The following is an 18,594-nucleotide window of genomic DNA, read 5'->3' on the forward strand; positions in this document are numbered from 1 at the left end:
AATTTAGCTGTGTTGTCAATGGTAAGTCATATTTAAACAGGGGTTAAACTGGCTTAACAAATTGTATCCATGTGTGGATGGGGACAGAGATTTATGTAACAGATAAGTGAGCAAATACGTTATCAACTAGGTGTAAAGATTCATAAAGATCTAAGTAATAAAGGAAGTTGAAAGTATCCCTTTATATAAGTCAGTATTTTGGATAATATTCTTAGAACTAACTAAAATGAAAAAAATTCATCCTACAATCTCCTGTGCTTGGCAGCAGAATTGTTAGTCAGCAAGAATGTGCAGAACTTTGTGAAAAATTGTTTTTTAGATAATTGCCTGTTGCAGACTGTCTAGAGGAACTCACATTTTATTTTTGGCACATTGCATTAAATGGTAGCTTTTATATTTTAGGACTGATGTGTTGATTTATATATCCTCCAGTCCTCTGGTGGACGTCCAATTTCCAAACTTGGATACTTCTGTTGAGTAACCAGAATAAAAATTTTCAGTTCTCAAACTGCAGAGAGACTTTCCAACATACTACCTGTCCAGCTGAAAGGAAAATAATGAGATTATGAATGTGATAGGTCTAAATGTGTGCATAGAAAAGGCTTTACGCTCATTCCCATCTGGATTTTGGTGTGTATACCTTTGAATGGGTTCAGTATTTCTCTGAGCAACATATATGCACTTAGGGAAGGCCAGGAAACTTATCTGAAAGTTCAGAATCAAAATGCGAGTAATGTGTGAATGAAAAAGATTTGGTTTTTTCTTTCATTGCCCTTAAAATTGGAAGCTTTTAGCATGGGCGATAGGGCTAAATTAAAACAGCAGCTTATTGCTGGTATTGCCAGTTGTCAGTGTCACTGGTACACAGGAGATATTGCACAGATCTTTTTGAATTATAATTGTTAGAAACTTGTTAACAGTCTGTGTCGCAGCAGGATGTAGAGGGAAAGTGCAGTTCCCACCTTTGATGATACAACCGTGCCTCTTGAAGCATGGTTTTGGGAGGATGCTGCCGACTCATCTCTGGTACCACAGCAGCTGGCAATAGAGGAGATAGAAGCATGCATCCGCACCACAGAAAGTCTTATGGCTTTTTTTTTAATTGGCAACCATTGTAACTTTAATTCATATCTGAACTACACGTGTGTGTAAAACTGCTGGGGTCCTGGGTTTCTCTCCAACAGCTGCTTCTCTTTTTTTGAGTGGTGGGGCTAAATGGGATGAGATTAATGGACTCTGTCGTTTATTTGGGTTTAAATTAAAGTGTGTGTATAAAAATATATAAATATAAAAAACCCCTCTGGAAGTCTGAATGGTGAAAGATAAAGAATCTTCCCTGATCTTTGGAAATACAGAGTGTAGCATGGAGACAGAGTAACAGAAAGACACATCTAAAATGATGAAAGTCAGGGCTGGAGTAATTCTTCAGCTGGTTTCTGTTCATCGTGTTATTGCCGTACAACAGAGTGGTCTGCAGCTTTGAAGGCAAGTCAACCTTGCTCTGAGATGATCTCTTTTGAACCACCGTTTGAGCTGGTAGGTACCTGACCCATTTGGACAGGAGTGAGCAGATACCTTAAGACTGCTTGACTGCATAAAAGGGTTGAGAGCTCAGCTCAGGAAAACAGCTCTGAGAAAATGCTTGTGCAAGGGGATTTTAGAAAATAAGCTGCATTGTAGCTAGGAAGCTTTTTGGTTAGGGGGAAGTTTGTGGGGTTTTCGGAGCTTTCTGTAGATTGTCAGTCCAGCAGATAATACAGGTTGAGGGGAAAAAGGGTTTGCACAAACCCTGGATTGTCACTGGTTAACTTTGGGAGCAAGGGGAAATAGCTTAACAGCTCGTAGATGTTACAGAACAGCTCAACGCTTTGGAAAATATGAAATGTCTGAATGGGAGGAATAAATGAATGTCTTGCTAGCTGTCATTTTGGCCACTTCCCTGCTGCTTCCCCTAGCACCAGCCTGGGCCCTGTGTTAAAGCTAAGCACAAATGTTGCTTGGTTCAAAACCAGCTATAGCAGATAATGCATTTTCTGCTTGTTTCTGGAAGTGGAAAAACTCCATGATCAATCAACTACAAGAATAAATTGATGGTGACTCTGCCCATCTTCAGTACAGGTGATTTGTTCTAATTCTTCCCATACCTTTGCCTTCTGTGTCTCTCACAGTTACCAAGTTTCCTCCAGAAATTGCCTGCGTTTCAATTTTGAAAAAAAGTTTTCAGAGAAGTTAGCAAGTGAAAATGGAGTATGTAATGGTGGCCAGAACTGTAGCCTTTGCTGCCAACAACAGCTATAATTATATGTGGGGCACATACATTCTAGCAGATGCTTCCCATTTAAACCACACTGGTTTCAGCATAGACCAAATTTAGGATCTAAGCACGGTGACCATAGCACTCGCTAAATCTCTAATTCTATCTTCTGCCATTTACTGTCTTTCTCAAATGCTCAGTGAGACTTTTTTTTCCTAGTTGTTCTATGGAGCAGCTTTGATTTTTCTCACTTTGTGGTTATTTTAAGCTTCAGAAAACAATAAGAATGTACTTTTCTTTTTTTCCCCCCTCTTTCCTCTGTGCTTTTATGAAAGTAGAATCTGTGTAGATAAAGCACAGTTGATCTGTTAGGGATTACTGTTTCTCGGTTATTCTTTTGCTCTTGCATATCATGCCTTTATGTAGAAGAATATTTAAAGGTGCCATGTAGAACAGTGAGATGAAAGATTCTTTGTGCATTGAAGAATTCTGGTGTCACAGGAGTCCACCTGTTCTCCTGTAACTTTTTTTTTAAAACTGAAGTTTATTTAAAGTGATTTTTAGTGCTTATAAAAGCTGCTGGGTTTTGACAGCCTTAAAGATTGAAAGGCTGTCCCCACAGGTGGTGGCAGCAGCACTATGGCCCTGGTATTCAGGGCACAGGAGTAGGAATCAGAAGATGCACGTTCTGTTCTCATCCTTATCCCGGGTGACCTTGAGCCAAGTAGCATGTTGCTGAGGCTCTGTTTTCTGTGGAGAATTTTACCCTGGCTCATGAGGACATCGTAAAGATTTGCTACTCTCTTAGGAAAGAAAAGACAAGGATAAGAACTTCTTGCATCGTCATCAAGCAGCAGACCTCATCACTGGTAGTCTGGAGATCCAGTCTACCAGTGATGAGAATAATTGGCAGTTTTCAGGAGAAGATAGTACCAACAGTCCGTCAGAGGTCTCAGAATAAGTGGAAGTACTTTGTGCAAAATTGTCTAAGAGGACCTAACCGAACCAAACTGGTTTCGGGCAGGTCCAAAAGACTGTTTCTGTTGGCGCATCCTACATGATAATCTTAGTAATTTCTGTGGAGAGTCAAGCCAGATCAATCTGGAGGTCCGTTTGATGTAGCATTGTGTGTCAAGTGGTGGTTGGTATCAGACAATTAATGCACCTAGCTAGCTTGCAAAACTCTTCCTCTGATGAAGTACAAGGGGAGTTTTCTTTTTGACCCTTTCGGGCTATCAGCTTAATTCCCAGAAGCTTCAGATTTAATTACCCATACCATTACCACAACATGCATAGCTGCAGATTTTATTAATGACCATAAAATTATCAAATCCTCTTTAAAATGAATGCAGATTCCCAGCCAGAAGGTCCTTTCACACATCAGCTCCGGTACAGGTGAATCCCACAGGTTGGTGTGGCACCTTTCATATCCTTTGTCAGATGCCGAGCCCAGCTCATCTATCTTTCTGCACCTGATTTCCTGCTAATTTACCAATCACTAGTAATACCACTCTGCAGTTCTGTCTCCAGGCGCAGGTATTCTTGCCTCTAAAATGGTAGCTAAGCTGAAGCTTTACCCTCCTCAGAGCCCATTTTTATGTGTTTAGCAGCAGACCGACCTTTACACCTCTCTGTTTCAGACTCCTTCCACTCACTGCGTTGCTTTTGTTCCTATCCCTAAAATGTTCTTTAATCCATTTCAATTCCTTTTCCCTGCCCGATGCTTTATGACTTTGTAAATCAGTCTGAGTGGTACAAAATCAAATGCTTTCCTGAGATCCTGATAACTTATGTCCACTGTTTCACTCTTGTCTAACCTAACGATTTGGTCGTATAATAAAAAGGATTTCAGCAGATTTGTCAGGCATGACCTTCCTTTTATGAATCTGTACTGGATGTCCTCTACTAAATTATGCATTTCCAAATGTTCTGCAGTTTTGGCTTTTACCAACACTTCCAATACATTCCCACAGCTGAAGCTGGATTTCCTGTTCTGAGCGAATTCAGCAGAACTCTGTCACAGCCCAACAGAATTCATCAGTTTTTCAGAATTCTCCATAATAAAACTTCCTTGTTTTCTGCTTTTTGTTCTCATCTTATTAGATTCTTGACACTGGAATTAGCATTCTGTTTTATATAGCTCTGAGAGTACTGTGTGTTCAGGAAATAACCGGCTCACCGTTTGCAGTTCAGCAGCTTTGTCGCCACATGTGGAATGAGTTGCTGAGTCTCAGCCCAGCCGCAGGTGGGAGGATGAGGCTGATAGCTGAGAGTCTCAATTTGGTTCCAAGCTTCCTAAATAATTTAATTTGAGACTAGAGGTTGGTTCACCTCTCTGTGTATTTGTTTATTTTTCTGGCCTGCTTCCTAAAGAGTGTTTTACATTGCAGGCTTGCCTTGTGCTTTTATCTGAATATGTATGTGTGAGGGGGGAAGGGAAACTCCAAATCCTTCAAGTGTTCTTGCTTAAAGCCCTTATGCTTCTGCTTATACCTACTTTGAACATATAGTTTGCCACTTGGGCTATGCTTCCAAATACGGATTTCTCTTGGAGGTATGTTCTGACCCACCTACTTTGCACTGCAGATATATTTAGCAAAGTTTTGCCGTAATAGTCCTACAGTGCTGTCCCAAAGCTGTCATCTGCTCTTCTGCCTACCTCTTTCCCAGTTACCTTCCATGCGTCAAAAGCCGCCTGCCAGAGTTCTGCGTCTGCGGTCAAGGCTTTCTGCCACTGACACTGCTTTTTTTCAGCAGTAGGTAGAGCACCGAGACTAAAGAGCCCTGTCCTCCCTGTGCTGCCGCTTGCCTAAACTTGGCTTAATCTCCCTTCCTGTCCGCAGCAAAATAGGCAAAGTCTCCAAAGTTAGGAACAAGACCAGTAGAATTGGAGACTTCCGTGATTGAAGCCTCAAAGCAGAAGGGATTTTGGTTTTTTTTTTTAAGCAAAACGCACAAATGGGTACATGGTCCTTGCCACCAAGCCTGGCTTGTACAAGGCAAAGGTGCTGCTCAGGTGGGTTAGGTTGAGAGCAGTGCAGGAGGCTCCTACGGTTGTATCATGATGCTGGAGCAGATCATCAGGGGATATGGGGTATATCTTAAGACCCCAGGGAACGGCTCTTTTTTTTTTTTTGCCCTGAACCCAGCCTAGAGTGAAAGTAGCACTAGAATACTGGTTGGGTATGTGTCTGCCCTATATCTGCTGTTTATTGCAGGAGGAAATTGCCAAGTTATAGAGGTACTTAAGTTAACGGCAAAATTACGGAAGACACCGCATTTAATGGCCCGTCTTTTCTTTAGAAAGCCAGATTCTGCCTCCCTCCTCCAGTCTTCCTGTTAGATGTCATCCAAGATGGATTCCAAGTGAAAAAAAAAAGTAAAGCAAGCAAACCTGCTCCGAGTGAATCATTCCTGCTAAATTTAAACCACTTATTATGGGGAGGGGAAAAAAAAAAAGAAAAAGAAAAAGAAGAAGAAAACTCGGATTTCAGGTTTAGCAAGCGTGAGCACATATTTCAGCATGTATTGCTGTATTTGTAATTGCCAAACTACTGATTTCTTGGAACTCTGCTATTAGCATTGTTAAGCAGTGTTCCAGACAGTCACTCCTATAAATCCCTGTTAATATGTTAAGCAGGAGAAGGCCTTTGCAAGAATATTTAGCTGGCCAGCGGTCTCCATCTGGGGCGTGCTAAGGGGACAGATCAGGGAAGTAACTGTGCTTGCTGTTAGGATGTCCTGCTTGAGCATCCCGTTGATGGCTGCTTGAATGTCGTTGCCACTTCTAATAGGTGCTCAGGACTTTTTTATTTATTTGGACAGAAGCGTTCGAGAGTGTGTGAGGTTTCTGTACAGGGTGTACTTGTAGCAGTAAGGCCTATAGTGTACTGATCTCTTGTTCTCCTTCATATGCTGTTCAGGCAATAAGTAACCACATGAAAAACACCTCAAACAAACAAATAAATGTCCTTTTCATAGGCAGATATTGTTCTTTTTCAAGTGTGCAGTTCTCAACAACGAAGTGCCTCAAACCTTGAAATTACAAAAGCAGATTACTAAATGCCCCCTTTTTTAATATAATTTCTTTTCATAATACCAGTATAACCAGAACATTTTCATCACTGCCAGTCTGCTGACCGAAGTCATCTCTGTCTCTTCGAAACTAGTCAGTGAGTAGAAATAAGATGGGAGTGTCCTGAGAATAAAATTGCCAGAGTACAAAAAAGATTTACCTTGGACAAAAAAGATTGTCCTCTTCAACTTGCATCTGCTGAAGCATGTACCTCTGCAGGGGTGAGACAGCCCCACAGGCTTTCTGGGGAAAAAACACTTGAATCGGACTGTTCGCTTGACATGGATAGTACTTTTAGAGGTGGGCCTGATGAAAGTCTGGGTCATCAGAGAGGAAAGCAGAAAGGGAGAGTAGAGCCGCAGATCAGTATTTTAAGCACAACCAGTTGACAAGGGCATGGGATGGAGAGGGGCAAGGAGATGAGTTTGATCTGCTGCTGCAGTGAGGACACATCTGCCAGATCCCAGCCCAGTTCCAGCATCACTGGCGGACGTGCAGATTCTCTGATAACTAATTGTATTCTGAAGTGAACAACAGATGGGTGCCCTGGGTGCCCTACGACTGTCCATCAAACCTACCTTCAGTTGGAAGGCAGAGGGCAGGCGTCGGCGAGACTGCCATGCTTGTAGTCTCCTTTTATGGCACAATTTTATGCTAACTTGTTTGGCGATGGAAAAAGGTTGCATGCTTATTTTATTACAAGTAACTGAGAGCTTGCAGAGCTTTTCTGAACACCAGATAATGTTTTGTAAAGTTCCGAACTAGTTTATTGTTTGTGCAGCTTGTTATCAGATTACTGTTTGGGAAAAAGGGATGATGATCTTAAATCCAAAACCTATTTAAACAAGATAATACTTCTCTTAAATTTTATGCAGTGTATTTGCTATTGGTAAGTGATACCACATTCCTCTTCACACTTTTTTGTGCTGTACGGAAGTGCAAACATAAAGGATCATAAGGCATTACTTATTTCTCTTCTATGCTTGTTCCCGGAACTAGTGATGAGAGATACACTTCTGGTTTCTTTTCTTAGGTCAGCAACTGGGTGTATGTTCTTCAGCTTACTTCAGCTGAATATGCTTGTGTCTTGTCACCTTCCGATTTGCACAAGATTGTGTAGTAGCGGGTTTTTGTGCTCGCCAAGGGGTTTGCGGTACCCCTGTCTTGCAATTAATATTCCTCTGTCAAGTGGCCTGATGGCAAGTACGATCTCTGGAATTCTGCTGAAGAAGGTTTGGTGGCATCTACTAAGGTGTGTAGAGGTCCCCTGGAGAGCCATGGATGAAGAAGGGGCTCCACCTGACCAGTCAGATGAACGCTCCATTTTCTTGGGACTGTTGTACGTTTTTGCAGTACCTCCCATTTTTGTGCTCTTGAACTTGCCTGTCACTGGCCATGACCTGCTTAGCAACTGAGCATTAGTCTTTGTTGTGGACGTTTGTATGCTCTTTGGGACAAGCTAGCTGCAGGTCTGAGCAGAATTCACAGCCAAAGAGGAAGGCCTGTCTTTAAAAGACTATACTTAAAGTATGTGACCAGCAGGTCAAGGGAGGTGATCCTCTCTCTACTCCACTCTTGTGAGACCCCACCTGGAGTACTGTGTCCAGCTCTGGGGGCCCCAGTACAGGAGAGACATGGAGCTGTTGGAGCGAGTCCAGAGGAGGATCTGAGGGCTGGAGCACCTCTCCTGTGAGGACAGGCTGAGAGAGTTGGGATTGTTCAGCCTGGAGAAAAGGCGGCTCCGGGGAGATCTAATTGCGGCTTACCAGTACCTGAAGGGGCCTACAGGAAAGATGGTGAGGGACTGTTTATGGGGGAGTGTAGTGACAGGACAAGGGGGAATGGGTTCAAGCTGAAGGAGGGTCGATTTAGATTCGATGTTAGAAAGAAATTCTTTACTGTGAGAGTGGTGAGGCACTGGCACAGGTTGCCCAGAGAGGTTGTGGAGGCCCCATCCCTGGAAGTGTTTAGGACCAGGTTGGATGAGGCTTTGGGCAACGTGGTCTAGTGGAGGGTGTCCCTGCCCATGGCAGGGGGGTTGGAACTAGATGATCTTTAAGGTCCCTTCCAACCCAAACCATTCTAGGATTCTATGATTAAAATATAATGGATGTTCTGAAGGCACTGCTGACATCTTGGACCTGCAGGATGCTGCTGCTGCTCTTGCTGATTTTCCTTCAGTTGGTTACCTCTTGCAATGTGTGGCGTGCAGGGCAACTCTGTTGGGTGGTTCTCCAATGTGAGCGAGCTCCCTGCTGAGACCTGGAGGCTGTAATAGCAGTAGTTTCTTTCTTGTTTCTAGTGTGCAGTGCTGAGCATAGTATGCTTGGTCTGCATCCTGTTGCACCCAAATTGCAAACAGGGTAAGTAATTCATTGAATCCCAGACTGGTTTGGGTTGGATGGGACCTCAAAGCCCATCTCCTTCCACCCCCCTGCCATGGGCTAGGACACCCTCCACTAGCCCAGCTTGCCCAGAGCACCATCCAGCCTGGCCGTGAACATTTCCGGGGAGCCAGGGGCAGCCACAGCTTCTCTGGGCAACCTGTGCCAGGGCCTCAGCACCCTCACAGGGAAGAATTTCTGCCTCACATCCCATCTCCATCTCCCCTCCTGCAGCTTCAGGCCATGCCCCTTGGCCTGTCACTCCCTGCCCTTGTCACCAGTCCCTCACCATCTTGCCTGTAGGCCCTTCAGGGACTGGAAGGGGCTCTAAGGTCTCTCCGCAGCCTTCTCTTCTCCATGCTGAACAAGCCCAACTCTCTCAACCTGTCTTCATAATTCCTGTGTGCCAAAACTGATACTTGGTGCTAACTAGAATAGAGAGATGGCAGACTTGGGACACTTCAGGAGGTCAAGTTCTTCCACAGCATACTGGATAGTAATTAATTTGAGCAGTTCCAGTTGGTGAGAAATTTAACTCCAGCGTTATTGTGGTTATAACCGCACAGGTATGCAGTACACGTGAGCATGCCTGAATAGACTTAGTAAGCTGAGATGCTCACATCTAACAATGTTCTGCAATGGAGGTGTACTCACAGTATGCTTGGCAATACAGAATCTCATTTCAGTTGGCATATCCAGTGCTACTATGTCACTGTATTCCTAGCAGAAAATTGTCAAGGTAATTAGTGTTAATTAGGATCTTTTTTTGAATGAGCCTCTCATTTATTGTATGTTTGGCCCAGGCTTGGACTCGAGGACTTGGCAATCTCCCATCTGCAGTTTTGTCCAGATTAACGTATGTGCCTTATGGTGTGCATATCCACAGAGTGCAAGGTATAGTCCCTACTGCTGGCACGTAAGTGCTTTAAATCTTCATTCTACTTTAGGGTATATCTTGCCCATTGTAGCCCTATAGGAATTAGCTGGGGTGGGACTGCTCCTTCAGCTCTCTGCTCCTGCTTGTTGTCTTCTGACGCGCAGTTACTAATTTTGTGACAGCTTCTGCTCCGTTGCAATGCAGCGTCAAACATTCTGAACTGAACCACTCAGCTGAGAGTCACCATCTCCTTAAATTCTCTCACGTGTGAATGACCATCTTGCTCTTCCTCATCTGTTTCAGTGCTCAAACTGATCTAAGTGGATTAAGATAACCTATTTGATCATTAAGGAAGTGGTCTTTGTAGCAGCCGTTAGCTATCGCTATTAGCCGTGAGGTCGTGTGCCTTGCTGTCAGTCTTCCGCTCATGAGATTCACTTATAATTTTAGGCAGAAAAGCTAATTCAAGTCTGGCCTTTGGTTCCAGGCAAGCTTTTAGACATGATTGTAGGGGACAGCATACTGAAATTCAAGAGATACAACAGCATAGGTGCTTGGTACGTTAAGGCCTGAAGCTCATTTGTAAGCAATCATGATAATATAACCCGGGGTTCTCTGCTGGAATGTGTCTGCAGATGTATCTCAATGACAGCATTTCATTTTCCAGCTGCCATTGAGGACAAAGCAATACTAAATTATGTCCTTTTACTGGGACTGTATTGCCTTTTATATACTCTGGGACTTCTGGAGCAACTCGGGGTCCTTTCCAGTGAAAAACAGATTAACTTTTCTGCCTTTCTGGAAACCTTGGGTGAGTTTGGGAAACTTTGTAATTCTGTGACCTCAGTCTTTCCGTAGAGAGGATCCGTTGCTATTCTGCTTCAAAATGGAGCCTGGCCTCTGGCTTGCACTCTAGGCAATTCCACTAAATTTGGGTAAGGAGGTTTCTTTTGCATGGTGTTGAAGAGGGAAGAGAAGAGAGAAACAATTCTAACTGCAATCCTTGGCTAATTGTTCTGTGGAGATCTACTGCAGGGCATGTTGTGGAAGCAATGATTTGCTTGCTTGCTTTTTTAAGTTTACCAGCTGTGGCTTTATCACAAGATTGAGGCATGTGTTTTCTGAAGGGGAAAAGGCTTGTTGCAGTGGTTTCCTTTCAGTTAAAGAGTTCGGAGGAAGAAGAGGGTCCCATCAAAAAATTTTTGCAGTAAGCTTAGCAAGATGCTGCTGTATTCCCTCACCATAATCCCAAATTATGGCATTCTCCTGGGTGGTACTGTAAAGGGTTTGGTAAACCAACACAGTCACAGTAAGACTGAAAACAGTGTTGGTTGGAGGTAACTTCTGAGCAGTATCTTCAAGAATTTTTGTGTTCGTGAACTGTATGCTCTCTTGTTCCCTTTGGCCTCCTTTGATTCACTGGCACAGGTTGCCCAGAGAGGTGGTGGAACCTCCAACCTTGGAGATACTCAAAAACCATGTGGACATGGTCCAGGACAACCAGCTCTGGGTGGCAGGAGCTTGGACAAAATGACCTCCAAGGTCCCCTCCAACCTCAACCTTTCCTTGAATCTATGATTGGAAGGTCACAACCTGTCCTTTAAGATAAGGTCTCTGCCATAGCAATTCCTGCCTTACCTTGCAACTGAGCCAACACGCTCCTTGCAAACATCGGTTCAACGTAACCCAGAAGCTGCAGCAAATGCAGTGACTGCGTTGCTTGTTTAGCAACGAGTCTTGATGAGACCTGGTGCGCGCCTTCTTGAGGGCCTGCACAAGACCATGCTCAAGGTACGGATCAGTGTACTGACTTAATGTAGTGATATTTAAATAACTTGGAGCCTGGAGACTTCAGAAACACCCCTACTCTTTGTGTTGCAGTACAACGACCACCTGAAACTGGTTGCTGCACATTGCCAAGCCACAGTGCGTGCTCAGGAGATGGCAGCTCTTAGAGAAGGTTCTTAAACCTTGCTTTCCAGGGCACAAATGTGACACATCCTTAAGTCATATGGCAGAGCTTTTTTTTTTTTTTCCTTAATAGGCCTATTTTGGGAAAATGGGCTAGAGAGTCCTAGATTAGCTTTAGTATTTTGGACACTAGTCCTACTTTTGTGCGTGCACCCAGATGAATTTATCTTTAGGTTTTGATACAAATGCCGTAGCTGGAATTTTAAAAACACTGGGTAAACAACAGCCTGTCTGAATATCTCCCAAGAATAAAGGGCTCTAAGCTAGCAAAGAAAGGCTTAACAGGAGCTACTGCCTGGAGTCTGAAGCCAGAAACATTCAGACTAGAATTCGGGTACAAATTTGTAATGGAGAGGGTGATTAACCATTGGAATGAACTAGAATGGATGGATCCTTGGTCTCTTGCTGGGTTTGAGGCAAGATATCTTCTGGACATAAGTTAAGCCAGGTAACCGGTTTGTTTTACTTTATTCTGGCCTCAGCATAGAGAAGGTGAAGAGAAATGTATCAGCCCAAGTTTATAGACACGTACACATGCACAGAGTCCAGCCCGAAGACCTGACAAGTGCTACAGACTTTAAGCTGTACATTAAGTAAAAGGTTTAAATTTTGACTTTTTTTGTTACTTCTAGGAGAGGATTGGTTTGTAATTCTGCATGGGGTTGGGAATCTGCCTTTATTGCAAATTCAGCAGTGGTAGAACTTTATTCTCAGGGCTGAATTTCTTCACCATCCAATGCACCAGGGTTATCAGCAAGCTGAAACTTGGTTGTTCTGCATTTCAGTAGCTGGTTGGTAATAGTCCTACTGTAGTAGTGGGGCTTGTGTCCTTGGGCAGATACCATGTTTAGCTGCTGATACTATCCTCCGTGGCTTTAAGCCAAGAATTTAGCCCCTCTGTTCATATTTTACTTTTGACAAATTCTGATGTTTCTCTTCCCCAAGGACAAATTTGTTATTTGTAAAGCCCTTTTTAAGAACTGACCAAGGAAGGTATTAGTGAAATACAAAGTGGTAGCATTATTTTTTACTATGTGACTCATTCAGAAATTAAAAGGAAAAATGAATTTCTCTTCCAAATAAGTGACATCAACCTCATCTTTACCAAGTGACTTCCTCCTTGCCTCTGCAGGGCATTGTGGATCAGGGTGAACTATACTTCAAAACATTTAATTGCATACAGTGAGAAATGAAGAAAACTGAAGTGGATCCCAAGAATGTATTAAAAATCTGAACTAAAATGAGAATGATTTCATGTCAAGTGAGACAAATGCAGAGTTGATACTCCAGTGCTTCACACTTCCACTTGTCCTTGGCACTGAGAAAATGAGATTTTTAATATCTGAAAAACAGATTGCCATGAAGACTCATCCATTGTAAATTTAAGCTGCCTTTATAGCAACTTAAGCTGGGGACAAGATTGTTCATTACATCTGATTCTACAACTGTGGCCATGATTTCCATATTAATATTGAATTTTTTTTATTGTCTGTACCAGAAATAGGAAAGGGAGCTGGTAGTGTTTTCCCTGTGTTAGCAGATAATTTATTTAATGAATAATGCGAAAAGGGCAAAGGTTTGTGAATTCTTACTTGCATATCAACTAGAGATTGTGGTGGCACCTGCTTTTGCTGCTGTGATCAAACCTGGTTTGCTGCTTCGATTTTGTCACAGTTTAACCCCAGCCGGCAGCTCAGCCCCACGCAGCCGCTCGCTCACTCCCCACCAGTGGGATGGGGGAGAGTAAAAGTGAGAAAACTCGTGGGTTGGTATAAAGACAGTTTAATAGGGAAAGCAAAAGCCGTGCATGGAAGCAAAGCAAAACAAGGAATTCATTCCCCACGTCCCATGGCAGGCAGGTGTTCACCCATCTCCAGGAAAGCAGGGCTCCATCACACGTAACAGTGACTTGGGAAGACAAGCGCCATCGCTCCGAATGTCCATTCTTCTTCCCCCAGCTTTATATGCTGGGCATGACGTCATATGGTACGGAACATCCCTTTGGTCATCGGGGTCAGCTGTCCCGGCTGTGTCCCCTCCCAACTCCTTGTGCACCCCCAGCTACTCACTGGTGGGATGGTGTGAGGAGCAGAAAAGGCCTTGGCTCTGTGTAAGCACTGCTCAGCAGGAACTAAAACATCTCTATATTATCAACACTGTTTCCAGCACAAATCCCAAACACAGCCCCGTACTAGCTGCTATGGAGAAAATTAACTCTATCCCAGCTGAAACCAGCACAGGTTTATGCTAAAAGGAGACTGAGGGAAAGAGGGATTCATGATTTCATGATTTCAGACTCATGATTTGGTGGTGGTGGAAGTTATATTGTTCAGGGCTGAACTTTGGCTAAAATTACAGGCGCGGGGTTGCTTGTCTCCTGGCTGATGTGCCCGTAGATTACAAAAACATTTAAGCAACCTTTACGTGGATGGGGGCAGGGAAGGTATTTCTGTGCCACTGAACTTTAGACTAACGTTGAGTCAAAGACTATTTGTAACCCTTTTCAAGTGCAGCGGTTCTGTTCTGGTATCAGACGTCGGAAGCACTAGCTTCCTCTCCTTCCTGTGTAACTGCATTGGCTTTCCCATGTCCAGCCACCAAGGCAGAGCTGAGGATTCCTCTACCTGCCTGGCTGCTTGGCTCTGTCTGTGACAGTTTGTGATCGCATTCAGGCTGTAATGGTGCTCCCTCAACCTTTAATACAGCAAAAGTGGAGAATTTCTCTTATTTTCTCATGAACCCTCCCCTGTTTGTTTCTGCTGATGTGCTGTCATCCTCTGTCTGCGCTCGCAGATCTGGAGTCTCTTGGAAAGGTTCCTTTTTCCTCCTTCGTTCACATCCAAAATTTGGTCTAGGTCCTAATGGCTCTTCATTTATAACATCTGAGGTCTGTACCATTTTTTTTTTCCCTCTTCCATTAGTATCACTAATATCATTGTCCTGCCTTTGTCATCTCCTACCTGAGTTACTGCAGCCTTTTTCTTTGGCTTTCTATCTCGTCTCCTCGTGTTCCAGTTTTAATACTGCGTTTCACGATGATGGAAGGTGATCTTTTCTTTCCTTTGTGGGTTTTGTTCTTTGCTTCTTCCACGCTCCTCACCCTGGAAGCAAATCTTTCTCTGAGGAATCCAGTTCTCTATCATTAGCCTCTCTGACCTTCAGAAAGTTTGTATATATTTAAGGGTAATTTGTTCCTCTTTGGAAAACAAACCAGTTCTCTGTATTTAACTCAAAATTTGGCAATAAGTCAGCAGCATGATCTCATATTTTTTGTGACTGCTTCAGGAAAAATGTTTTAAATGCAGTTAAGAGCTTTAACAGAGAAGTGTTTTGGTGTAGAACTATCTTTAAAAGGTTTGGGATGGCTGACTGTGAGGCACCTGTGTCTTTGTCTTTTCCATCCACCTGTACTTCGGTGTCGCAGTTTCTCTCCTGGGCCACAGTATGTGACCTGTGGTCTGCTGGGACCACTCATCTTGTCCGTGACCTTGCTCTTGGTGACCTCCTTTCCTGGAGAGGAGGAAGGCAGCTTGAGACCTAGATGTGGGCCAAATGAATTGTTTTGGAAATGGCAGCAGCCAGCTCTCAGCAGCTCCCTCTCTGAAAACACCCAGCGCTTTTCTTTGCCACGTCTGGGTGGGGGCAGGATTAAACCCCCTGGGAAAGCTGGTGGCCAGGAGATGACTGCTGCTACTTCTGGAAAAGCTCATTCAGCCCAGCCTTTTGCCCTCGGAGGTCCTAAGATTTTTTTTCACAAAGGAAAAAAAAGAAGAAAAAAGCCACATAAACGATAGTCTGTGTATGCCCAGTGGACTCCATCTGGAATAGCTGCAGATCTTCCTCAAAGCCTATAGCAGGTGTGATCAAGGAAGAGTCATGCTATGGGATCTGGACCACTCTTAACCACGGAGAAGAGCTGAGATGTGTCCGTCCACAAGGCTTGGTTGCTAATATTACAGACGTCTCTTTATGGAGCAGAGTAAATCATCCCATGCAAATCCCTGTACTACTCTACCCACTTGTTTTCTATTCCAGCTCACATACGCCCATAGCCTGAAGTGTAAATATTCTCTCTAGTTCTTCCTGCATCTGCCTGGATATATTATCCTGCCTTTCTCTTTCCCATTGGTTAACAGTTTGACTTTTGAAGCACTTTCAGTCCATGTTAGTTTGTGGAGAAAGACATCAGCAGTGATAGCTGAAGAAAATTCTATTAGGTCATTCCTTTTCAGAACATAGTACCTGTCTTCTGAGCTCTTTGCGGATGTTAGCCAAATAATCCTTTTAATAGCTTTTGTGAGTTAAAAGGGTAGGTAACTGTCATAAGGCTAAATGATTGCATAGATTAATTTACTTGTGGCCAAAAGAAATCAATTGTAATTTAAATTTTTGTCTCTGGACTGATTACCAGACATCAGCTTTCTCCTTAGGAATCTACCATGTGCATTGAAGTATATGTCTGTGATTATATATGGGTCTGGATTAGTTACAGATTATCCAGAATAATGTGATCGAACATTTCCAGTTTTTAACCTATGGGTGTACACAAGCTCAGAATACTCAGCCTTGTTTAGATCTGTAAAGTATCCATTTAGAACTTGAGTCGTTATAATTCATAGGCTGTTTGGATGTAAAAGATTATTTACCAGAATTTAAGACCATGGGTTTGTTGCAAACCATGTCAAAGCTCTCGCTGAAGGCAAAGAGAAGAAAGAGGGTGAGGCTTTAATGATCCATTTAAAAAATAAAAATTGAAAGATGATATAAGAAAATTCAGTGCTTCTAGGGAGCATTTTTCTTAACCGTGGTTATATTTAGTGATTGGTATACATTTTACTGCCTTGTAGCAGAGGGATGGGTTGGGTGATTGAGAACGATCCTGAAGGGGCCTGTCTTGGTGGGTTTTTTAATGAGAAGTGATTTGGTGCTACTGCCTGGTGAAACTTCCGTAAAGTTGCCCTCTGTAAGCCGGTTGCATAATTGTACACCGGATAACAAGAAGTCAGAATGTATTTGCCTTTCACAGAGATCTCTTAACGTTTTTGTATGTTTTAATTGTGTCTTACAGAATGGTGAATAACATTGAAGACCCTCAAGAGGCTTTATAACGTCCCATCCCCATGTAAAGTATGCTCAGAACTTTTCCAGTAGTGTAAGTACAAGCTAAAAAAACCCACAAAAATTAATTGTTTGGTGGGGTTTTTTCTATTAATTTGTCTAAAAAGAATAGAGAAATGGTTACAGTGATTATCAGCAGTTGGCTAAATTGGAGAGAGTTCCAATGGTTTGGTATTTGCTAGACGTTTAAACCAGGGAGCAGTAACATCTACTTCCTCACTTGGTCTGGCTTATATGTTATTTCTACTTCTACTTTTGTGTCACTGAAAGAGAAGGAAAACGATGCAGTTCTTAGAAACTCAGCCTGGATCAGCAAAAAGGTAGTGTTAAAAGAGAATCTCCATACATCTTCTGAACATATGAGAGGGATGCCAGAGCTGTGCAAGAGAGTTTAGCACCATTACAGACTTGGTGAATGGGGATGAGTACACCATTGCCGTGGTATTATATAACAAAGGCAGAAAAGGTAGGGCACCTAACCTAACGTTAGAATTGGATGTGTTGGTCCAAGCAACCACTGCTGTACCTTGAATCCCAGTACAAATTGAAGTCGTCCAAATCTCATTTTTGAATTTGAGCCCATTAGTTTGTTCTTTTAAATGACTTCTGTCATGAATCTTCAATGTAATTGTTATCCATGCTATTCCTTCAGTAAATAAGCAAATGAATTCAAAGTTTGAAGCTTGTCAGGCTGAAAGGAAAGGCTTGACCTGTTCCATGCTGTCATCCATCTCTCTCACTGGCCCGTCCTATATCACTGTTCCCCATCCCTCTTTAATAGGCACGACCAAAAGCTTGTCCACTGGCAATCAGCTTCTTGAGATACTTTGACCTCTTGACTTCTGATTGCACCTTCTGTCAGACTGAGTTGGAAAGAGAAATCGTGTCTACGGAACAGGTAGCAAGAAACTGGGCTCCTGTGAATGCAATCAAATTTTCCCAGATGGATTATTTCAGGGATGAAGATTATTAGTGCAAGTGGCATGCAGTCACAAGCTTCTGTAGAGGGAGTCACAGCAAAAAGTAACGACTGCCAGGGGTTTTGTGTTGGAAACTAAACTACCGATGTATTTCAAAAAGACTTCTTGATACAACCATTAATTAGTTATTTTCTATTGCTGGTGGCTTGTCTTCTATTCAGAACTAGTGGTTTCCTACTTCGTTACCAGTCCCCTGAGCCACCTCATCTTCTTTCTTTTAGCTGGAAATATGTTGGATTTCAGTATTAAAATCACCATTTGAAATTGTAAAGATCTAGTTCACAGCAGGAAAGAATTCTGGAGGTAAGGCCACACTGCCCTGTGCATCTTTATTGTACTGGTAGTTCAGAGTGTGCAGAGTGATCTTAGAGCTTCTCTGTGCTTTGTGCGAGCACAAGGATGGTCTGTCAGCTTTAACTTAGAATCAGACTTTTACCATAAATTTCCAAACTCTGTGTTATATCATTTCAATTTCCTGTTCTTTAGCTAGATTTCAGTCATGTTCTGCCCCTTTGCGGTTTTAGTTGGGTATCATGTTGTTCTGTTGCTTTCTGGAATCGTCGCGGCACATTGACATGCCCTGTTAATCAGCTGCCACTAGAGAAGTAGCAGCTTTTTCGATTTATTCCAGTATGTGTGCAGTTAGTATGGTCATCGAGAATGCAGTATAAGTATAGGTGAATAATTTTTGACTGAGTGAAAGCTGGGGTGAACCTATTTGGAGCGGATTAGAGAGAATTAAATTAGAGGGAAATGGGCCAAGATGACCCAGTTAGGTATAAAGTTTCCAGATTAAAGCATAGATATCTTTTAAAAAAAGGTGGGCGTTGTGGGTTCGGAAGGGGGAAGAAGAAAACAGGTCTTTAAAAAACCTAAAAGTTTTAACTTAAATACCAAATAAGATTAAAATTTAAGTCTTAAACCTACCATGGTTA

General features: G+C 42.8%; 1 protein-coding gene across 9 annotated transcripts in view; it reads left to right on the forward strand.

Annotated features, from left to right (window-relative positions):
- The window catches only part of HMBOX1 (homeobox containing 1), a 123,289-nt gene that overhangs the window by 31,877 nt on the left and 72,818 nt on the right, over positions 1-18,594 (forward strand). For 4 of the 9 annotated variants that reach the window (XM_054819929.1, XM_054819932.1, XM_054819933.1 and 1 more), the window contains exon 1: positions 16,799-16,999. In XM_054819929.1, coding sequence (XP_054675904.1) covers positions 16,962-16,999 — 38 coding nt within the window. In that variant the 5' untranslated portion in view covers positions 16,799-16,961. Of the gene's footprint in view, positions 1-16,629; positions 16,714-16,798; positions 17,000-18,594 lie in introns of those variants that run through there. The other 5 variants (XM_054819934.1, XM_054819930.1, XM_054819931.1 and 2 more) reach the window with 2 other exon arrangements.

This window comes from Grus americana, chromosome 3 (genome assembly GCF_028858705.1).
Source record: "Grus americana isolate bGruAme1 chromosome 3, bGruAme1.mat, whole genome shotgun sequence".
NCBI classification, from domain to species: Eukaryota; Metazoa; Chordata; class Aves; order Gruiformes; family Gruidae; genus Grus; species Grus americana.